A 23,884-nucleotide genomic window follows, 5' to 3' on the forward strand; every position below is an offset into this window, starting at 1 on the left:
CTCAAAGTAATAAAATTGATGTTATAATGAATTAACTAATTATCTGGCGTAGGAAACACTAAGTTACACAGAGTAGAATTTACCTAAAGGAGCTTGGCCTCTGTGACTGGGAGACAAGTAGGGTCCTCACCAGGCTCGTTAGGAACTGGGAAAGAAAATTCTGTGCCACAGTTGAAGTTTAGGATTACTGAGAAAGTTTCTGCTAATACTTCGTCACCAAGATTGATTTCCTATTAGGGCTCTATTCCCATAACAAAAGGAGACAACCTAGGTTTGCAACTAGACACTAGGCCTTTCCCTATACCAAAGGACATGTCTACATGTCTCATGTAGCTCATGGGAATAGCACAAGATCACAACCTGTCTGTCCTGGTCGGTCCTTAAGTTCTCTGTGCTCTCATCAGGAAAAGCATAATTCTGCCAGGTGGGCAAGACCCAAAAGAACACTGGTATACTTGAACAGTTCTGGCAATGTCTTTGCTGAGTAAATCTCCCATCTGCCCAGCAAGCCGCCAGACCTGCACTCTCCCATTTCTGTTTAAGTTGTTAAAGTGTAACCTGGGGTTGGAACCTGAAAAATGTATGAAATACATAAATGTGAAATGCATAAGCCTAAAATGAATATAAGCTAACAACGCCTTCTATTTAAGGCTCCTCTTTGAGCATTAGACACCCCCCCCACACACACACACACATTAAAGAGCATTTCCTGTAGCTGGGCATATTAATCTTGTAACACCTCTGCCTACTGAGGTCCAACTGGGTCAAAAGTCTTAATTCTCAGCTAGCATGAAAAGTAAAGCAGGTCCCAGGGGACAGACAACCTTTCCTCCAGTATCCTCTTCTGTCTGTGTATCCTGCTTCATCTTCATGACTCTTATCCACAGCTAGGGGAGACTAGCACAGAATAGAGCTGGGTAAAGCAGCAGTTCTCACTGTGGCCAAGTGCTGGGACTGTGGCCTGAACAAGTAATACTGACTTTGCTTTTGTCTGAGAAAAATCATGACATGTTCCTGCTTGGTCTTATTTTTTATGGTCTTAGAATAGTCTGGTCAAAGGTGGGTATTTTTAAGGGGTTCATGCCTAATGGGATAATTTTAGCATGTCTTAAGATCCAGGCCAACTTCTGGTATCATGGGCCGTTACCACTTCTTAAAAGCTTTAGCCACCTTTATACTATAACTCAGACCTTATTTTTGTTAAATGTGTCTCCCATTGCTCCCTCTACAAAATGCTACTAGATTGGATAACAATGAACACAAGTGCATATTCTGCCCAGAAAGTTTAGGACAAGCTTCCATCTCTGATAGGTAGCTGAGCCTTTGAGAGATGAATTTGCTCTTCATCTCCCTAGTCAGGGCGTAATTCCTTTTTCTATTGTCCCTGAGTGAGCCCTAGGCAACGAGACAAAAACCAGATATCCACTTTTGCACATGACATTCCAGCACTTGGGAGGTTTCTGATCCAGGATTCAAAGCCCGCCAGGGCGTCTTATTTTGAAGGTCAGTCTTGGCTAGGTGGTGGACCCTGTGTCAAATCCTAAACTAAGTCTTGTTACTAAAATAAATATTTATCCTAAATAACAAGTACATATGTTGAACCCCAAGTTATAAATATATTTTGCGTTGTATCTTAAAGAATTACCTTAACTATCAAATTGGCCCAAACCCATTTTGAAGACTGCTCGCATGCACTGGGAATCTCAGTGTGTGAAATACACCCACGAGCAGTATCGGCAGACTGAGAGTGAGAAAGCCGCGGAGCTCCTCAACCTCCACAGCCTCCGGGGCCCGCGCAGATTTCAAAGAGGAAGCCGAGCGGGCGGGCCCGGAAGCGGAGGCAGGCTGGTGGTCCGGACTGAACAGCCCCTCGGCGCCACTTCCGGCGGCGTGCGACATGGCCGGAGGTCGGGACCGCGGGGACTTGGCTGCTAGGCAGCTAGTGTTCCTACTTCCAGGTAAATGCGGTCGGCGCGTGGGCCGAGTGCACTCGTGGCGGCGGCGGCGGCGGCGGCTTGTGGCTTTTGCCCAGGCCAGCACCGGTCCGCGAGTTCCTGGCGGGCGGGGATTCGGCGACCCGCACTTTGCAATGCATCCTGGTCACGTGTCACAACACGCGGGAAACTCCAAACCCGGAAGCGAAGGGAGAGTTTGCGCTGATTCCCTGGGGCGGGCCTGGCCACTCGGCCTGCGGAGGGTTGGGGTTCTGGGGACTCTGCTGCCCCTGGGAATTACTAGGTGTCTGCAGTTCAGCGTCTAGAATCCTTCCGGCTCCAAACCAGAGATCCAGTAGTCTCATGCTGAGCAGCTCTGCTGCTCTGGAAAGGCTTGGGTGGCCAGGCTTAAGGGAGCCTGGATAGGGTTTAGCTGAGTGTGGTTTGAAGCAATTCCATAACAAAGTCATTTAGTATCCCTGAAGATAGTGACCAGCTATGAGGGCATGTGGCGGCATGGGACAGCCGGTGCCATATGAGGAGGGCAAGTGAAATAAATTTAGGTTAGGGAATGCAAGCCAGAAACATTCATTTTACAGATGATACATGTGACGTTACAATATGGGTAAAGAGGAAAACACCCTAGTCACTTTAACTTTGTGTTTTAGCTTAGCAAATACAGAGCATTTTTACAGCAAATAGACTTCACCAGGGTATAATCATCTTTTTTTATAATCTTGATGTAACAACCTGACACTTATTTTGAATACATAGCTTCTGTCCTGTGTAAAGAGTTAGCACAGTCAAGTGTATGGATTTCGGGAATGTAGCTCACCCAACTGAACCTGGTATGCTGCTGATCAAGAAGAGAAGCCCGGCCTTTCTGCCATCACGTTAGTTTTGCCTGTTTAACCTCTGTGCCTTTTGTATCTGTCTTCCTTCCCTCAGTATCATGGCTACCAGATCCAAACACGTGGTCAGCACCAAAGGTTTGGTTGGTTGATTCTGGTTGTACACATATCAATACTTCTCTCCTGAGGATGGGTGACTCTAGGTGTTTCTGGTTTGCAGCTATTAGGAGTTACACTTCTTTTGAGTGTTCTTTTGAGGCTGTTGGTGGACATTGACGTTCGTTTCTTCTGAGTGTCTGTATCCTGGAGTGGAAGCTGCTTTTGGGTGCTTGTTGTTTCTTTAGTACTGCAAAATGGTTTTCTGAAGTGGTTGATACCGATTCATACTGACTCCAGCTGCCCATAAAGAGTTCCAGTTAAGCCATACTCTCACTGAAGGTGTTTGGTTAAGTTAGAGTTCATGGTTTTGTCGATCGGTCAGAAGGCTAGCTGAACACCTTATTTTAGTTGAGGGAGGGAAGAGCCTCCTTTCACCCTGCTGTTACATCAGCATTATTTGATTTTCATAGTAGGAGCCTTAATCATTCTTTTGTAATCAGATATGTTGATACTACATAGTTACACTGTAGTTTGTCAAAATTCATTTTGTTTTGTTGGCCATGTCATTGACAATTTTATTCTTAAAGTGTGTCAAAGTCATATCAAACACAAAACTGAAAAGACTCAATACTGAATGCATCCCTCAATGTGATAGGTATACTAAATCTACTGGGAGGGGGGCGGTGAAAAGCAATGCCCTCTGGTTCAAAGCCAAGTGTCCTCCCCTTTTCTACCCTGCAGGCAAGGTAATTTCTCACACATTCACTCGTTAGGTTGAGGCTTCTGAAACCGTTAAAACTTGAGCTTCCTGTCTTCTGTTCTTCCAGATGGTCTTTAATGCCACCTGCAGGCTCTAAGGGTGCAGACACGTTTGATCGCTGCTGTGGTGTCTGCCTGAGGTTTTCCTGTTTGAGGGTTTGCTGTTCTGAAAGTGAGCAGAGGGTTGTACGCATTCAGGGCACAGGCAGTTAACCTTGTAGTGATGCCCCCTCAACATTTAATATACCTTCAAGTTGCCTCTCGTATGTCATAAAGTTAGTTCCTCAGTTTTGTTTTGCTAAGTTGAAGCTCCTACACAAATGAAAGAACGAGAGAGTAGGCTGTGCTGGCATCATTTTCACAGACAAGGTGGGGTCTTGCAGCAGGGTGAATACCTCTTTGCATCTGGGATGGGCATCATACCTCTCTGATGTAGCCTGGGAACACTACACTGCTGTTTAGTTACTCTGAGACCAGTTACTTTTGGAACATGGTATAAGGTTCCATCCCTCTTTGCTGCCCAAAAGAGGGTAAATGTTAGACCGTATTCTTCATAGTTGTTTTCAAGCTTTTGCCCACTTGTCAGTTCTTCTGAGCTGGGTCAGATGTGAGAGGTAGTCAGGTGCACATCAGCGGACTATAGAGAAGGCAGGAGACAGCCTATGGCTGTTAGGGAGGACTTAGCAGGATTCACCTCCCAGGAAATATCTACAGGTTGAGAAACCCTAGAGTTCTAGGAGGTTGGGGGGGGGGTGAAAATCATGTAGGATTCTTGTACATAGGTCTATGTAGCTCGAGTAAAAATTCTCAATCAGCACCACCCACCCCCACCTCCACCCCATCCTTCCACCCCTGAGTGGAGAAGTCCCCAGATCAAAATGGCCTGAGAGCCTCCTCAGTTCTGTTGTGTTTCCTTTAGGTACCACAAAGTTCCAAAGGAGGCCTCCTTGTTTGTCATTTCCACAGGTAGCACAGGTGTAATGGCCAGTTCTTTTGGAGGCCAAAGGACAGGTAGCCTTTGGGGAGCTCCCAGGCCTGCCTTCCTGGCCATTCATGTACAGTAACTTTTTAGCTTGAGTGTCATGATAACCACAAATGACATCTAAATACAAAACAAAACAATTAAAACTATTGTAAGGATCCATTTTAGAACTATGTTCTCATTAACAGATTTTTTAAAAATCAGATGTAGAAAGGAGAGCTAATTTTCCTGTTTAATGATGGAAGGACTTTAGTGTTATTTCTGACTAAAGGCTTTATAAAAACCAAAGAAACATATCTTTGTTCAGTGTTGGAGGCAAGAAAGAAAGAAAAGTGTGCAATACAGGGTAAAGGGAGGCTTTGTCAGGGACCCAGGAAACAAATCACTTTTTCCTCTTACCTAAGGGTTGACACATGAACTCAGGGTAGAAGTAGAAGTGGGTTTTTCTCCCTTTGTGTGCATGTGTGCTTGTGTTTAGAAACAAGCCTAGAGGTTGAAAGCTGCCCTTCCCTTGGCAGGTAATAGAGAATCTAGCCAATCCATGTGTGGCCTTGAGACGGCCTCTGAGTAAGTCAGCTCAGCTTCTTGGAAGACTGACCATTTCCTGCAGGCAGTTTCTGGATTGTCCAAGCATGGATCACATTTAACATTTCCACATGAACCTGGCTTTGTCTTTATACAGCACTTCTTGATGGGACCCCACTGACCTTTCTCAGATGGCTGCTGGATCTGCTTCTGACTAAGGAGCACGTTCAGAAGTCATGGGTGGCATCAGTCAGTTGGCAGTTGGTAATTTGTTGGTGTAATCTTATCCTCTTAGTAATCGTTTTAAGAGACGTGGAAAATCAAGTAACAACTTATGGTTCCCACAGATTATCCCCCAGGGCAGAATTTAAAAAAAAATCATAAAAGAAAGTAAGCTATGGTCTTAAAATTTGAATAGCAACCCTAAGCACAGCCAAGATTTGTCATACCATAGAGCTTTATCAAGGATGTTAGGCAACTACTCAGTCAGTGTTGCCTGAAGCTTGGCTGTAATGAAAGACACCTGGAAGGTGTTCGTGGTTCGTGTGCTTTGTCAATTCTGTGTCCTTGGTCAAATCTCTGCCTCCATACAGTCTGTCTTCCTCATTTCCACAGTGGGAGAGCAGTGCCAGACTTGAAGGCTAGTTAGTGGTGGGCTAGTGTTAATGCCCACGCTCTGTCCACCTTTAGCAGGGCCAGAAACTGAGTAGGTTTTTCACTCAAGAACACCCTAGTTCCATTTCTTCCCGTGCTGTTTTCCCTAACACTGTCTTTGCTCTTGTGTCACAGTCTACTCTGGCTTCAGGATTTGTCTTTATTTCCCACAAGGCCAAGTTATGTGCTCCAACCCAACTTTTCTTTCTCTGAGTGTTGGTGGCTTTTTATCTGCCTGCAATCCTGTCTCTACTTTCTCTGCCTGGCAAACTCTTGAAACCCATCTTTAAGGTACCCTCGACACAGAAGCCTTCTCATTGGGCCTTTCCTAGTAGTGGCACCTTTTCTACCAGCTACGCGTGTGATAACCAGCTTTGTATAAATAACTAGGTGTTGAACAATCCATGAGCTTCAGGGAATCCAGACATGTTCTCCCTCTGTAGCTGTTTGCTTGTCAGCAGTGACCTTGGCCTCACTTCCGAGGATATCTCTAAAGGTCAGAAGCATGTGCTTTAAGTTGTTTAGAGCTTCCTTTATGACTCCATTAGATGCCTCGTGCTGAAGTCCAAAGAGATGGGCATGTGAGGAAGTCAGAGCTACATGGAACCCAGTCCCTCCCATGAAGTAGCTGCCTGGTGTCTACCAGAGCAGACTCTCATGAAGGCCTAGGTTTGCTAAGATTCTCTGGGGTTCCCCACTTTTTTATTTTATTTTTTTATTTATTTATTTTCTTTTTGTAGGGGAGTCAGTAGACAACGTCTCACACTGTAGCCCAGGCTGGCCTGGAACTCACGGCAGTTCTTGTGTTGCTGTTCCTCTGGTGCTCCACCATGTCTGGCTACTTCATTGATTTTAAACTTGACTTTGTTGTTTTAGCTCCTTAATCTCAATTTTTATCCTTAACTCTCAATTACAACCTTTCTGTTTTAAAAAATAACTAAAAAGTAAGAATAACAGCATATAGCTAGTACAGACATTTTAGCGTCACAAAGGAAAATAAGACAACAATGCATTGCCCATGACTCTGTCACCCAGAAACTATTTGGAGATCTCTTTCCAGTGCTTTTTAGTTGTATAGATCACAAAGTGAATGGCGTTTTCTTCTTCTCCTGTTTGTCTTTACTTCATTCTTTACACTTTCTCCATATTTGTAGTCACACTAAGACTCAGGGCCACTGGGGTTGTGTGAGAACAGAGAAAGCCCCGTTGTTTCACCCAAGAGCTGAAAGCTAGCTCAGCATTTCGTTGCGGTGGTACAATGAGATGAACAAAGCTAATACTTTTACAAGTTATACTTTGGTGATGAGGAGGCATGATTTGTATTATAACAAACAAAGAGTGTTTCATCCAGAAAGAAGACCGTACGTCTTTGGGGCGGATTATCTCTAAAATGGATAGATCGAAAATCAGATCTCTACGAAAAAGGTGTAAGTTCACAGAACTGAAGGAGAAAGTTCACAGAACTGCGATGGGTGTGATGAACAGACATCTCAGAGGTGATATTTGAGAGACATCAAAACATGTTGAATGTTTGAGGTCAGCCCCCTGCACACTTACTTCCCTCTGCGCTCTTGGCATGAATAGGATGTTAGTCAGAATGGTCCAAGTCTGCCTGGTATGAAAATCTGTTTTCTGCTGTGGCTGCAGCATTTGACCTGACCTTCTCTGGGGACTCCTGGCAGCTTCATATTTTCTTAGGTGGGACCATCCATGTGTTGTGGCAGGGCAACTGAATGGAGCACGTGAGGAAGGGTGGCACTTGGTTGTTATAGCAACAGGTAGCCTTGGCTTTCTGCTTCTCTGAGCATTAATAACATCTTCAACCAAGTCCACCCCTTCCTGCTTCCTGAAGTGGAGCAGCAGGAACCACCATCTTGTTCTTTTTTCGTCTCTGTGACCCCACTTACCACCCATAGCAGCAGCAAGGAGGCAGCTGCTCTGGTCCAAGATGGAGAGGTGGACTTAAGTGGGTGGGGCTCTCCTAGAAGGAAGGGTGCTTTTAGAGATGGCTCCAGAAGAAGCCACTATCACACCGGCACCAGAAGCCTTGATACCCCAACTCCCCATGTGGCCTGTCCTGCTTTGAAGTGTCTGTTAGAGGTAGTCTTTCTGGTTCCTGCAAGGACGCCATAGCTTTTTGTTGAATGGAGAATAGGATTGTGGTAGTAAGTCAGAGTTCTCTTTCAGGGTGAGGAGGAGAGCGTTGGTTCAGGAAGCCCTATAGACACCAAACTCAAATCCTTTATCTATGCATTGCCTAACCTATACAATCCACCTATATACTTTAAGTCATCTCTTGATTATTTATAGCACACAAGGAAGTATAAAGGGTATGTAACTTCATGTCATAGTGTACTGCGTAGAGAATACTGACAAGGAAGCAAACCCATGCACTCAAACATGTGCAGGGTTTTCTACCTGGATATTTCTTTTCTATGCAGAGTGTGTGGACACAAAGAACTAATTTCAATTCACCTTCATCTTCTCAAGGATTATATCATATTTAGAAAACCTTGTGATCTCCTTTAACTTGTAACTTTACAACATACCTTTACACATGTTAGTGTATTTGACCTTCACAGTGACCTTAGGCAGCAGTTTAAATAAGGCTTTATTACCACTGCCTTACATATAGAGAAACTAAGACTCAAAAGTCAAATCAGCTAGTCAACAAATAGTAGGATTTCGGTGGCACAGACTGTCACCTCCCTCAAGCTCTTTTCCAGGGCCTTTGCTTTGCCCAAGGCCATTCTTCTGCCTGTATGGTGACATTGCAGCTTCACAAGAGAGGTGGCAGATGTGGGAGGATTCCTTCTGCTCTCTTTGATAACCAGCCCTATGTTGTATTAGGTACCTTAGTCAGATCTGCCCGGTCTTCTCCTCCAGAACTGTCCTGAGTCCCATATATCTCAAGCTCCTTCTGTATATGCTGCTGGTCTTGATGGCTCTGAGCCAACTGTGGACCTGAATTCCTTACCAGCTTCCTCTTCCCTGACCAACCAATCCTAGAAACGTTGCTGCTGATGGGGATAGCCCTGAAAAGTCACAGCCTTGGTTTGCTATGGTCTTGGTGGAGGCTGGTTTTCCTTTTGTCTCTAAAGCTTAAGAGGAATGTTGTATTCAGAGAAACCCATCAGTGGGAAGCATTTTCCTGGTGCACACCTTTTTTTCTTCATTAGCCTGTGAAGAAGCAGCTTCAGAGCCAGAAACACGAGGTAGATCTTGCTGATGGTTGTCCTGACATCTTGGGAAGAAAAGCATATAGTTATTTTTTAAGTTAGTGTCTTGAAAGCTGCAACCTCGAACATAACACTGGTTTGTCTTGCATCCCCTGTGTTAGCATCTGCATTGATGCCTACCATGTACTCTTCAAGTGTCTCAGATAACTTAGCGTTTCTGTAGATGAGAATATAATTCTAATAGAAAGACTTGTTTTCTTACCATCAATGAAACTTGACTCTATATGTTTTTAGATGTTTCTTACATCACAACAGACTGCTGCAATCTTTCCAGGTATTGTTTGATCTTGACTTATTTCTTTCTGGCTACCCTGGATCCTCCTTCCTTTCCTCTGCTGCTCCCTGGTATTAAATCTACTGGCTGGCTTGGCGTGACAAGTCAAGAGGGGGACAGACCACTTGACACTTATTGAAGAAACAAGCTGCAGTTTGTGGGTTTTTAATTTTTTTGCTTATGGAGAGAACTTAAGTCCCAGCTTAAAACATTGCCCTGCAGTATCTGTTTCCTGCCTTGTAGTGTGACCCACCTTTCTCTGGCACCGTAACTCTCTGCCCAGAAGTAGAGCTGTGTAGAATGCCTGCTCTTCCTAATCATGGTGGGAGGTGTTTCACAGGGGGAGAATTGCTAGCAAAGCGAAGTTTGACATAAGTATGAAGATTTGCTCTTGCTGTTTCTTACTGAGCCCCTTCTAAACCTGAAGGATGCACACGAGATTTACTGAGTGTTTGTGTGCAAGAAACTCTACATTATCTTCCGTTTTACACGCTCCAGCAAGACACACTGGCTCTGACTTAACCTTTTCTAGAAAGGCTAAATATTATGCCACTTAGCTCTCTGGAAATTGTGACGTTTAATTTCATACACACACATACACACACACACACACACACACACACACACAGAGAGAGAGAGAGAGAGAGAGAGAGAGAGAGAGAGAGAGAGAGAGAGAGAGAGAGTCTGTTTTTGTCTAAACCTTATAGGGAACATGTAGAGAACTAGGTGTCCACATGGGACTCTGGGGAACTCTGATTTACTCATAGGAAATGAGAAGGCTATACACATATTTAAGACCGTGTAAGCCCAGGAAAAGCCTGAGAAGACCCCTGTCTCTCATCTCTGACTGACTGACGCCCTGAGAAAACAAATAAAATGAAGACTTGCCCCAATACACACAGAGCCCCTTAGCAAAGACTTAGTGGAACTCAGTGTTAGTCACTGAGGTAGCTGGACAGACCCACCTTAACTGGCTGCAGAGAATATAGACTTGACAGAATTAGTCCAGGAAAGTCACCAAGGTGACTTAAAACCAGCAATAGTTCCTAGGAGTTAGGGAAGGACAAGCTAATTTCCAGAATTGCCACATTTATTATATTTTATCTAACATAATGTTGAGTTATTTTAAAAACACAAGATGTGCATTAATAGGAAATATGTCCTGAGGGTGAGCCAAGCAGTTAATGAGCCTGCCCCAGAAGAGTCTGAGTTTATTCTACCAAAGTTTTAATCAGAACTTAGGAATTTATTCTGAGAATTAAAGCAAACCATCTGAATAGTAAAAGCAAAATGGTGAAACCTTACAGAGTAGAAGTAGATTTATAAAAGAGCACACAGATGTGAGTTTATAAGGGACCGGACAAGAGGATCTCCCAGCTACCCCCAAACAAGACCTAGCCAGCACTGTAAGTCATTTCTACCTAACAGGTCATAAAACAAACATTTCATATGATCAAAAATATACCAAATACATTCTGTAAGAACAGTGAAGTGAAAATGGAAGTCAGTTACAGAAGGAAATATGGGTGGTTTACAACTATGCAGAAGTTAAACATTCACAACCAATGACTCCAAGGAAAAAACATGAGGGAAACTAAAAAGTACTTTGAGGAAAGAAAATAAAACATGGACTTACGAAATGCCCATGACAGTGCTTAGACAGGAAGATACACAGCTGTACATTATGAAATTAATAAAATAGAAAGACCTTGGGGCCAGGGACCTCACCTTCCACCACTAGCCGCACAGCAAGGCAGAAGGGAGGAAGTCAATGTGGGCATGGAAGAGGGAAATACAGAGCCAGGCACCAGAAACGTTAGCAGGGCAGGAGTTGGCTCCTTTTGAAAGATGGAGAACAGTTAACAGATCGTTAGCCAAACTGACCCAGGGAGGGAAAGGAAACTAAGTCAGCAATGAAAGAGGGAACATTGCTACTGACCCTACAGAAATGGGAAGGGATTATAGGGCTGACATGGGTATTGTAGATGAGACTGATAGATTCCTGGAGAAACATTACAAAATCAGATCCCAAGAAAGATCTGAAGAGACCACAGTGAAAACATTAAATTAGTAGCCCATTTTCCACAGAAAAAGCTCAGTTCCTGATAGCTCCACTGGAGAATTCTATTAGACACTGAAAAATAAGATGGATCCTGGGAAGACGTTTTAAAACTAGGAAAAGAAGGCATACTTCCCAGCTCAGTCCGCGAGTATTACCCTGAAAAGCAGGCAGAGGCACTGTAGGGCAAGCCAGTTCATAGTTTATGCACATGAATTCAAAACCCTAAACAACTAGCAAATAAATCCAGGAGGAGAACTTACGAATGAGCAAATAGAATTTATTCAGAAAAAAAAAAGACTGAGTCAAATTGTGAAATATGCCCTGCTGATAGGGTAAAAACCAAATGTCATTTCAGCCTCTGATAGGGTAAAAAAACCAAACAGTCCTTTCAGCCTCTGATAGGGTAAAAAAAACCAAACGTCATTTCAGCCTCTGATAGGGTGAAAAAAACCAAACGTCATTTCAGCCACAGGAGGAGCATTTTACAAAGTCCAGCACCCTTTCCTGAGGCAAGTCCTCAGCAGTTTAAGGACAGGGAACTGTCTCCATCTGATAAAAAGCCACAGACAATGTTGTGGCAGCATATTTCTTATGTGTGTGGTGCCTTGAAAGTCTTTTGGGTACATAACATATATCATTAAAATGTATTTTACCTGTGCTTACGGCTTCTAGGGAAGTTTACTCCACTTATGGAACGCTCGTCATTTCCTTTGCCTAATGCAGTTGTGTACCTGGGCCGCCAGGTTGCAGCAGGTGGGTCCTTCTCAAGCCAACAGGGACTAGACGATAACGGTGAGGGACCAGAGGGACTGATAGGCAGAAGAGGAGAAGTAGACAGGGATCGGGTGTGCTGGGGAAAAGCTTTGTGTTTGTGTGGTATTCCCAGCCCACACCAGCACAGGGAAGAGCAGCATAAAATGAACAGAACAGAGCAGCTGAGGAAGAAGGGGGCTCAGGACTGGAGGGCTGGTGTTCATCCTGCTGTACCTGCATGCGATCTAGCAACAAGTTTATGAACGGCCAGCTGGGCCGTGGAAAGGGAGCTAGAGAGGCTGGATCCTGGTGGCATTTGTCATTGTGAATTTCTTGTTAGGATCTTTGGTCAGCCAAAACATCATTGCCTGATTTTTTTTTCAAGTTTAGAGGAAATATATTTATTTTTGAAACCTCTACAGTATATAAAAAAACTTCATTTTTATATCAGCATCTAAGTTCTTTGGGGAACACAGCAATTAACCTCTCCCAGGACTGCTCTTCTCTTCTTTTGATCGTTCTCTGATTGCTGTGGGGAAGCTTTTGTGTGACGTAATCCCACCTGTTATCTTGGCCTTTGTTGCCTGCACTTTTGGAATTAGATCCCAGAAAGTCTTTGATCAGACCAAATCACAGGTATTTGCTAATGGTAATTTCACATTCAAACATTCTAGCCCATTTGGAGTTGATTTCGTGTTGATTCAGTCCAGCAGTGAGTTGTTGCTCGAGGAAATATCACTTTCCCACAAACTAGACATCTTGGTGTGTCCGGTCTTTGTTCACGGAGAATGTCAGCATGGTGGGCGTGGCGTCCTGACTATCTGGTTGTGCTCTGTAGCTGCAGATGTCCTGGAGATCTCTCCACTACACATCTCACTGTTCTTTGTGGCAAAGATAAAAACACTGTTGCTTTCCGAGTGGTTCTAGCAATGGTTTTGTTTATTTGACCTGGTGTTTTAATGCTTAATTATTTGGTACTCTGGAGGAATGGGGAAGCTGGAAGAGAAAACACTCAAAACTGTTTTCTCCATGATAAAAATAAGTAGTCAAAATAATTCAAGTCCCCAGTGAAGGGTCTGCCATTGTGGTGAGGCATGAGGAAGCTGTGTGGGGAAGGCTTTCCTGTGCCTCAGACACAGGGAGGTGAGTCGTCCTCGCTGGGCAGGAAACAGCGGGTGGGCAACTTTGATATTTTAGGAAGTTCTAACAGGACCAAACTTTCTAGCTACATTTCAGTCTAGAACGTGTCATGCCAGCAAGATTCTTACCCAGTTCTGACGGTTGAACCTGCACCACTCTCTGTATGTACCAGACTCGGGGAGCTGGGGGCAGATTAGTACCTGTCAGGGTGAGGTGTCCAGAGGTTCCTGTCTGTGTGTGCTTTGCCTGTTCTGCAGCTTGGGTTTGGTGAGGAAGCATTTAGGAGTGTCACGCCATCTTAGTTAAGTGACCCTTCAGTTGTTACAGAGTGATTTTTTTAAAGTTCCCCGGTGAGGTCTGTTAGCATCTGCTTCTCTTTATTACCATTCTTCTTTCTGTCTACGTGTGGTTTCGGTCTGAGTTCTGCTTATCGCCTCGATGTTCAGACCACTGCCATGTGGATGTGGTTACTGATGTAGCTGGGGTTGGATCTGCTGTCCTGCTGTTTCTCGTTTATCATGCGTGTTCTTTGTGTCTGTTCGCCCTCTTTCCTTTTAGTTAAAGGAGCGTTCTTTACTGTTCAGTTTCATCTCCTTTTCGGTCTTGTTTGTGACAGTCTTGGGGTTTTATAATTTTAGTGACTGCCATAGGGTTCCTTGTACACATTTAATTGGTTGTGTCAACCTTATCACTTCACAAAGGGCCCAGGAAACTCACAAGATGTTATCCTTACCTCTCTTCTGGACTCAAGCTGATGTCATACATTTTCTGTGTCCATATGTGTAAACACTACTCTGAATTACTTTAACTTAAGCAGTCAACAATCCTTAAAGAGAGTAAGAACAACTCCGCTTTATTAGTCATTCATTCTCCTTTTTAGATTCCTGCATCTGGTTTCATGATCCTTCTGCCAGAAGGATCTCCCTTAGCGTTCCTTGTGGGGTGTGTGTGTGTGTGTGTGTGTGTGTGTGTGTGTGTGTGTGTATTCCTGTTTGTTTTTCCAGCTCTTGTGGGTCTGAAGTTTCATTTCCCACCCTCCTTTTCTAAAGGTAGTTTCTTTATAGTTATGGTGGTTTACTCTATGGATGTCTCTGGATTGTCTTCTGGCTTGTGTTGTTTTCATATGCTTAGCTGTCATCCTTGGCCTTGCACAAGCATGTGCACACTTACACACACACACACACACTTGTGTTGTTTTCATATGCTTAGCTGTCATCCTTGGCCTTGCACAAGCATGTGCACACTTACACACACACACACACCCACCACCACCACCACCACAACGACTGTCATCCTTGGCCTTGCACAAGCATGTGCACACTTACACACACACACACACCACCACCACCACCACCACCACAACGACCACCACCACCACCACCACCTCCCTGGGCTACTTTTAAGATTTTTCTTTTTATTATTGGCTTTGAACTATTGTTTTTAGGTTTTTGGTTTGTTTGTTTGTTTGTTTTTCCCTTGTGTGCTTTGGGGTCACTGAGTTTCCTGGATGTGTAAATTTATAGTTTTCCTCAAATTGGAAACACTTCTCATGTGCTTTTTCAGACAGATACGTTTGTCACCTTATTTCCCTCTTTTGAAAGCTTCTGTCACACACATAGTAGGAGATTTGAAGCTGACTCATAGATGGGTTTCTTTGTTTGTTTGATTGTATGCGTTTGGAGCATTTATTGTTACCAAATCTTCAAGTTCATTTATCTTCTGCTATTCTTTCTGTTGGGCTTTTCTTCTTGAGCATTCCAATTTAGATCATTTCAAAGTCTTCTGTCCCTTTAGCATTTTGTGCATGAGATATGTTTCTATCCCGTTTTCCTTTGGTTCCCTATAATATAAATCTCTTTTGCAGCCTTTTCCCCACCTCTCATCATGGACCATACTTGTCCATATCTTTGGATAGCTAGTCATATTTGATTAAGTGCCAGACGTGAATTTACCTTTTGCAGTGATAAATATTTTTTGTATTCTTACGTATTTTTGGACTTCAAAAATAAGTCATTTGGCAAACTGAGTTAGTTGGGTCTTTACCTGTTGCTTTTTAATTAGTGTGACAAGATCTTAGCAGCGGTCACTCATGAGTAGTCATTGCTTCCTTCCAAGAACCTGCTGAATGTTCTACCATTTAATGTCTTGGCATCATGAAGAATAGAGGAAATGAGTGTGAATTAAGATCTCTGCTTTCCATGGAGAGTGTCTCCTGTGCATGTGAAAATGAAGTGCAGTTTCCCAATGAATACTCAGAGAGGCCCTGCTGCACACACATGGATCAGATTGTTATCAGCCTTCTTGGATGTGGACTCCATCACCTTCCTGTCTTTGGAGCTCTCTGCTCTATCACGTCAGCTCCAACTCAGCTAGGCTTCCCCTCGATCCATTGCCGCAGGGCCCAGAAACCCACTCAAGGAAGTAAGCCAGAGCAGCAAGCCCACTACTGTTAGCTCAAGAAGCCATTGTGTTCTGTTTCTGGCTAAGCCAATGTTTGAACCTGCTTGCAATGCCTGTGTGTGTATGGACTGGGCAGGGCAAAGAGAATAAGTTCCTCACCAAGACCTCTCTGGGTGTCTTATGTAGATGGGCTTGTGCCTTGACCACCTTCCTGGGGTGTCCTTTTGTAGGTGGGATGTGTCCCTTGACCAGCTTCCTGGGGTGCTCTTGTGTAGGTGGGATGTGTCCCTTGACCACCTTCCTGGGGTGCTCTTGTGTAGGTGGGATGTGTCCCTTGACCAGCTTCCTGGGGTGCTCTTGTGTAGGTGGGTGTGTCCTTAACCACCTTCCTGGGGTGCTCTTATGTAGGTGGGATGTGTCCCTTGACCACCTTCCTGGGGTGCTCTTGTGTAGGTGGGTGTGTCCCTTGGCTGCCTAGAGTCCCTCCTTTCTTTGCTGTCTGTGTTGAGTTTTGACTGTGCGCTCAGTCTATTGAGGTGTCATTCATCTAGGTTTTCGTATCTTAATCTAGGTGATTAAAACTTTGATAGTCACATACTGTAGAGGAAACAGTGCAGGAACTTGCTTTCTACAGAATAAGGTGAATCCATTATAATTAAAGTCCTGAGGTCTGACACTGTGACAGACAGATTAGTGGATCACAGTAGAATGCCTACAGACAGTCCAGTGTAGTTAAGTGGGGACTGTGAAGATTTCCACTCTGTGGGCTTTGACACAGATGACAGCCCACTGAAAATTAGTTAGATTTATTAACAGTATCTTAAGCCAGGGTATATTCTGAATTGCCTAAATATAAATTTAACGTATCCACAGAAAATATAAGAAAAGCACATAGTTTTCAGGAAGGCTTTCTAAAATATGACACAAAAGATACAAACAATGAGAAATAGGGTTATACGAAGATTCTCTACACTTAATGTGGAGGAGATAGTTATAAACATAGAGCTAAAATAGAAAGGCTGTTCATAAGATAGTTCCTTTTTAAATGACAACACCACCGAGAAAATGACAAGGGATGTGATTAATTGGTGTCAGAAATGAAACCTAGGGAGGGGAACACCCATATAGAAGGGGAGAGAGAGGGGTTAGGGAGATGTTGGCTGGGAAACCAGGAAAGGGAATAACAATTGAAATGTAAATAAGAAGTACCCAAGTTAATAAAGATGGAGAAAAAAAAAAAGAAGATAATCTCCTCATACTCCATGACAGTCAGGCTGGAAGCTGAACTTGTACAATGAGCCTTCTGATCATGTGAAAGTGGGGAGCATGCAGTCCGGGCCTCTCATAGACTCAGGTGCCCTGGATTCCTCCAGTGTCATCAAAAAGCAAACAAAAATGTTTGCCCAATTCTAATCCTTCTGGTAGAAGGTGAGGATGCATACTTAAGAGCTTCATAGTAGTTTGCATTTCATTCCCTGATTTTGGTTTATGTGCCTTTGTGTTATAATGATTTAAATAAATCAAAATTATGTTTACCAGGAAAAAAAAAAAAGAAATGAAACCTAGAGAGGTCTAGTAACTGGTGTTTTTAAAATGGCCTTCATAATAATATTTAGGATTTATTTTGTATTTCTGTTCGATTATGGTGAGTGCCTTTGACTACTTAGCTTAAGTTTAAAAAAAAAATACTGCCATCAGCGTCTTCTAAAAAGAGATTAAGACTGGAGAGAGGAGTGCTGGCCAAGGTGACAAAGCTTAGGACATCTGACTCTAGGGCACGCCCCTCCTCCCTTCCCCTGGAGGTAAGTTAAACCTCCTCCTATTCACCGTAGCTTACACTGAGAATAGTTATTTTCCGAGGATCACACGGCTCATAAATGCGAAATTTTTAGAAAGAAATTGAATGAGTGGAACAATGGAAAACGGGATAAAGTGAGGGCGCAGCAGAGAAAGCGCCTTTAAATTTCCCACTCACCGTTTCCTTTCAGAATATTTAAAAGATGCCTCGAGGAAGTCGAAGAGCGGCCTCCTGTTTGTAAAGCTGGTCAACCCGCACTCAGGTGGGTCTTGCTCCGCCTCCGTCCTCTCTCATCCGACTTTGAGTGTTTCTGCCCTGTGCAGACTGCAGTGCTTGCCTGCCTGGGAGTCCTCTTGAACTAACTTAAGACGGCATCCTGCAGTGAAAATCCAAGCTGATTAATTTTCCAAGATAAACCATGATAAACACTGCGAAGAATATCTTTTTTCTAGTTTCCATCCACAGAATGCTGTCATTAGAAATGCTAGCAACATAGAAAAGTAGCGTGTTTGTGTTCTTTCTGGGAACGGATTGATTTTCCTTGGCTTTCTCATGCCAGCTTTTCTAGGAGCGCTCACCCAACACTAGCCTGCGTTTACTGTTCTCATGTTGTGGTGTGCAGTGAAGAACCAGAGTGCAAGTGCAGAAGACTGTCTTTGACAGGTTCTGGCTGCTCCCTTTTTGGCGGTTCTTTCACTCTGACCAAAAAGGATACCCCCTCCCACCAAACACACACACACACACATACACACAGACACACACACACACAATGGTTTTTCTTTTATTAAAATCATTGCATATTGGAAATCTTTATGTCTTATTGGTAGGTAAGTTCATTTTAATTTTATATTCCGCACATTTTCAGTTTTATTGTCTAATTTCAAGTATTACAGTGCACTCAGCCACGTGGTGACACAAGAGTTTCCTTCTGTTGACTTTTTTTTTTTTTCCTTTTTCTTTTTTCTTTTTTTCGGAGCTGGGGACCCTTCTGTTGACTTTTAAGGATCTGAGTATCCCCCTGATGCCTCTAAGTCACTGGCGACTGACTGTGTAGCTGCACAGAGAACGAGGCAGTGTTTTGTTGGAAAGAAGTGTAAAGCAGAGAAAGTGAAACAGAACAGAACAAAATCAAACAGCCTGCCCCTTCCCCTAGTATCTTTCCTCAAAGTGAAATTGAATATGCCTGTTGAGCCACAGGACTGGGACAGCCAGAGCAGGGAGGAGGGATCTGGGAGAAGCTCTAGGCGACCCTGTTCTAAAGCCTTTAGCCAGAGACGCTGCTTTCTCTGCATTCAGATTCCATCTAGATGGGCACAGACACGGGCACGCGTGTTTTACTTTCATGGCTGTTAAATAAGGGCTGGGCTGAACACTGGCTGTGTCCTACATATTGCATAAACGTACAGCTATTTTCATTTTTTTCAGTCCTCACAAAACACCTGAGGTGGACTCAGTATTGCTCCATATACAGATAAGCACGGAGGCTTAACTAAGGGTTACGTAACTAACTTCTCCGTGTCCCACTCAGCATGTGATGCCAGAGATTCGAGAGATTGCTCAGAAAGTGATGTCATGGGTTGAGGGGTAAGACATCTATGCATACCTTCTGTCCACCTTCCCCCACCACACAGGCCCTGAGTTGAGGGAAAACCTCAGGTATGCACAGGCTTCACCCCTCCTCTTCCTACACATCTGATTTGCTGAGGATTGAATCCCAGACCTGGCGCATGTTGGGCAAGTGCTCTACCTCTAACTGAGCTGACCCTAGCTCTCCCCTCCCTGCCCCAGTTTTAAAGGAATAGAATGGATAATCATATCCGGTTGACTAAGCTTGAAGAGTGTCCTTCCCTTTCTCAGTAGAGTGGCCGGTGGCATCTGAGGGTTTGTTCCCAGTCTTTGCTCCTGTGTATAGGGAGCTATGTGCTGGCATAGGGACAGACCCAGACACTAGCTCACACATCTGCGTGAACCTTTAGGAGACGTGTGCATTTCACTTTGGTAGTTTCAGTTCAGTGAGGATTATGGAGCTAAACTCAATGTCTATGCCTAATACCCATCAGCTTGCCTCGGCGTCTGCTAGCATAAGGCGTGACTCCGCATGTTAAGCTTCCGGTTGGGAACGTTCCTCCGAACTGTTGACAGACTTTTGCTGTGCGTGTCTGTGTGTGTTTATGTCTGTTTGTGTGTCTGTGAAAAGTGACGAGTACTAAATCCACCTGTGTTACAGGGGAAGGAGCCACTTACTTAATTGATGCGTGTCTACAGAAGCTGTTTGAAATAAAAGTTTTCAAGGAAAAACACCATTCTTGGTTTATAAATCAGTCAGTTCAATCAGGTAAGTGACAAATTTTATGTTTTCCCACCATCAGCTAAACACACACTTCTCATCTCATGTGGGTCTGCGGGTCTATCCTTCTGCTGTGGAGCGTGTAAGTGGGGACCCTTGCGGGTATCGGAAAGGGTTTGGATCGAGTGAAGCGGAGTCAGGTTGTCACGTGTTAAATGGACAGTTCTGACTTATCTCCTAAAACACCAACACCGACACTCTGCAGGATGGAGATGGCGTGTGCCCTGGAGTGCAGGCTGGGTTGATCGGAGACGGTTCCTTTAGAGGAATTTTTAACATTTCCTCTAGCAACTGATACAATCTAAAACATGCTAGAATGTAACAACTTTTTAAACAGAAGGTTCCTCTGCTTTTCCTGCCACCATTGCCCACCCTAGACTATCCACTCTTCAGAGGAGAAGTTGCTCTGTGGTTCAGTTTGGAGGTTTCAGTCTGCAGTTTCTTGTGCTAGTTCATTCCGTGTTATGAATTCATGGTGGTACCATGTGGGAAAACCACTTGATTCATGGCCAAGAGCTGACCAGGGGGTGGGGGTGGGGAGCAAGGGAGGGAGAGAGAGAAAGACAATGAAGGGGGGAAGACCCCCATGGTACCCCCCCTCCCTCCAGGAGATCTAATGCTACCCTCTTAGACTTCTGTGGGTCACTGTATTCAAGTGTACATGCAGATACACACACATACATAAATAAAAATAAGGAATGAACCTAATTTCTTTTTGGAAATGAAATGTAGTTTCTACATAGCTCTGGAGGTGGGAAGTACACTGTCCCTGTCCGTTGTTGTAGCTGTGCCTACTCTGAGGTAGTACTGAGAGCTCCAGCTTCTGGCCTGGCCCGCTTAGCTGGCCTTGGCTGATAGTAGCAGAGCGTCAGATGGAGGCTAGAAAACGTAGGGAGGCCATGATGGAGCCTGGACGGAGAACAGTTTGATTTCATTTTGTTAGTCCTGGCTACCAGGAGGTTGTCATCCAGATCAGAAACTGGGCCCATTTCCCGCAGATCATGGAAGTGTCACATAAAATGAGCTCGGAGTGTCCGATAGGTTGTTGGCCGACTGCTTTTCAGAGTAGTCAAGTGGCATCATAACATTGATTATTTCCTACTACACATCGACACAATTTAGGTTAGTATTTCTTACGTGTGTAGATAGGTTGCTTTGTTAGATTTTAAAGATAAGTGCATGTCTTTCCTGAAACCAAAATTAAAAGGTTGGGGAGAGGCAAAGAACTGCTTAGAGCTGCATTAATGACCACACTTTTCCTCAAATGTGGAAAAGAGGGCCCTGGGGCTGAGAGAGGAAGAGGCAGAGTTCTGTCTGGAGGGCAGGGCGTCATCAGGGATGGGGACTACCCAGGGAGCCTTGCTCATCACCCTCAGTCCACAAGCACAAGCCACAGTAGAAGCCGCAGAGCATCCTGGGCTTTCCCAGGGCTTCACCCTCGTGCACAGGAGGTAGTGGGTCTATAGTTTTATAGACCAGGTGACATGGCCTCCTGAGCTCTCTGACTCACAGTTCTCAGTGTCCCGACATGTGCTCCCCCACACTTCTACCCTCTCCAGTGAGTCCTGTAGAAAATGATTCCAACGTTGAAATGAAAAGTCACTTTAGCTCACAAGTCACTCGGGGATTCGAAGCCGTTTAAAGTAAAAGCTCATGGTGAGTCTAGGCTGAAGGCAGTCTAACCATAGGTCGTGAGAGCATTTAAACCAAGGCGGTATTTCTTGACACCTGAGTTTGCTGATGGAGAGGACAAGCTGCTACACGTGCTGCCCCGGGGGCAGATGTGTCACAGGCAAATACAAGAAGAATGTCTGAATGTGGGGTTTCACATACAACTCACCTGAGGGGTGAGATGACCTAGTGGTCCTTGTAAGGCACCCACCTCTCTTTGTTCCTTTTCTTCTGCAGGAGGCCTTCTCCACTTTGCCACACCCATGGACCCTTTATTTCTGCTCCTTCACTATCTCATAAAGGCTGGCAAAGAGGTGAGCTTCCCACACGGGTCATTTGAAGAGGAGGTGCAGAAGACACCGCTTCTCTTCTTCAAGGTGCACTTCGGTCATTAGAATGGGTGCCCCACATGTACCAGTGAGGGTCAGGGTACCCTCCCCTCTCCCAATAAGCAGCACCTTGATGGTTATCAGGTTACTGTGACCTCAGTGGCCTAGCTTTCCACTTTGTACCAAAGTGGTAGCCAAGCGTAGCAATGAAATCACTAAGTGCTTAGTTATGAAAATGTTAAGAATTCAGCTGGGAAGGAAAGATTTACCTTCTTAGGTAAGTGTCTGAGAAATAGGTAAACTGAGTTCTGCCTAGGGAACACTGACTAATGGGGAACTTATGTGTGTGATTTTGGGACTTGAGGACCCAGAGCAAAGGCACTCCTTTCTCTCAGGGCTCAGTCTAGGGCTTTCCTCAACGATATCTGTGCCTCAAGGTGGTATAGCCGCAGAATCCGGGTAAGTGCACTTCCTTCACACAGAGCGGCGAAGACGCATTCAGGATCCAGATTTAAGGAAAAGTCACTGCTTTTACTACTTGAGCGAAGATGCGGGTTTTTTACTTGTTTGGTTGTTTGTTTTTGTTTTTGTTTGTTTGTGTGTATGTTAGGTAGACATCTTTTATGTGTATGTGTGCCTGGTACCCATGGATGCCAGAGGACAGCATCACTGTCCTGGGAACTGGAGCTACAGGCAACTGTTAGCTCCCACATCATTCTGGAAACTGAACCCAGATCCTCTGCAAGATCAACAAATGTTCTTGACCTCTGAGCCGTCTCTCTAGCCCCACCAAGCAAGGATATCTTAAGTGACACTGGCAATTTAAAAGCCGTAAGAGTACGGTGTAAGCTGGGGCACTTCAGTGTCACTGCCGTAACTCCAGCTAAGGACCCCGGTCGTGCTCAACGTCATTTCAGCTACCAGCACCATGTCAGCGTGGTGGGAGAGCAGGCAGCCCCTAGAATTGTTATGAGTATAGATTTGAGCTTGGGGACTTCTTTATGGAGGACTGGGGACACTCAAGTGTCTGTCAGTCAGCATCAGTGAGTATTGTTGAACTGCTTAGATAGAACAGTCTGTTTCTTGAACTCTCATGTCTGCATATAGAGTAAATGATTCTGCTTCATTTTATTTGGTGTTTAAACCAAATTCTTAAAACTTTATTTTATAGACTAATTTTATATTAAGTTGTTATAAGTACTGAAAATCACAAAACTCACCCCAAGCTCTTATTCCTATTTTTTTCTGAACACTTTCTTCTCTCCCCTGTTCTCCCACTTTCCTCTTATCTGAGAGCTGCCATGGCGGCCAGTATATTGGGGTCCACACACGGTAGTCAGTTAAGACGCATGCCTTTGAGCCACAGGGACGCTTCTGACTGTTGCCAGGAGGCCGTGGGAGGATGAGTTTGAAAACTCCAGCTGGTTCTCGAGGGTGATGTTCTCCAGGGGAAGCTGACAGGGAGACAAGCACCTGTTGCTCACCACACGGCACTGCCTCCCCATCTCCTGTTAAGAGCAAGACCCGGGTTTGGTGCTCCTCAGCCTGGCCTTCTGGGAGCTGCTAAATTCAGGGTGGCAGAGACCGAGTGAAGCCGAATGAATGCTCTCCTGTGCCTCTGTGCCTTTTCTTTTTAAGTCCTGGGTGTGTAACACATGGGTGTCTAGTGTTTCTTCCCTACATTTACACGGGGCCATATCTAATTTAGTTATTAAAATGTTGTTCCCACTTTTGGATTTGACTTGTTGCACAGCCTTTCATACCAACTCTTATTAACTTTATATTTAAAACAAATTTCTTGGTTTGCTCTTTTGTGGACATGTGGCAAAGAAAATAGGAATATAATAGCAGTAATAAAACTTCTGTCGAGACTATAGTGCCATCCGTGTCAGTATTATTTAAAGCAGCTAAGTATAAAAATACTGGTTTATCATAAGAAACAAAGCCTTCAAGTAGAAACCTAAAGACTGTAACTCTGGGGTGTCTGGGTTAGATGGGAGAGCACTTCAGTCAGGCACTTCTGGCCTCTTAGAGCCTAATGGAAAAGTATAGCAAGTTCTCATGTGC

General features: G+C 44.3%; 1 protein-coding gene across 14 annotated transcripts in view; it reads left to right on the plus strand.

Annotated features, from left to right (window-relative positions):
* Positions 1-1,880: 1,880 nt before the first annotated feature.
* Positions 1,881-23,884, plus strand: part of Rnaseh2b (ribonuclease H2, subunit B) — a 53,575-nt gene continuing 31,571 nt past the window's right edge. For 4 of the 14 annotated variants that reach the window (XM_063274419.1, XM_063274420.1, XM_063274417.1 and 1 more), the window contains exons 1-4: positions 1,887-1,958; positions 17,661-17,732; positions 19,698-19,805; positions 21,726-21,802. In XM_063274419.1, coding sequence (XP_063130489.1) covers positions 1,898-1,958; positions 17,661-17,732; positions 19,698-19,805; positions 21,726-21,802 — 318 coding nt within the window. In that variant the 5' untranslated portion in view covers positions 1,887-1,897. Of the gene's footprint in view, positions 1,959-11,856; positions 12,133-13,353; positions 13,434-17,660; positions 17,733-19,697; positions 19,806-21,725; positions 21,803-23,884 lie in introns of those variants that run through there. The other 10 variants (XM_039093507.2, XM_008770765.4, XM_063274421.1 and 7 more) reach the window with 8 other exon arrangements.

The sequence above is a fragment of the Rattus norvegicus genome, chromosome 15, assembly GCF_036323735.1.
Source record: "Rattus norvegicus strain BN/NHsdMcwi chromosome 15, GRCr8, whole genome shotgun sequence".
NCBI lineage: Eukaryota > Metazoa > Chordata > Mammalia > Rodentia > Muridae > Rattus > Rattus norvegicus.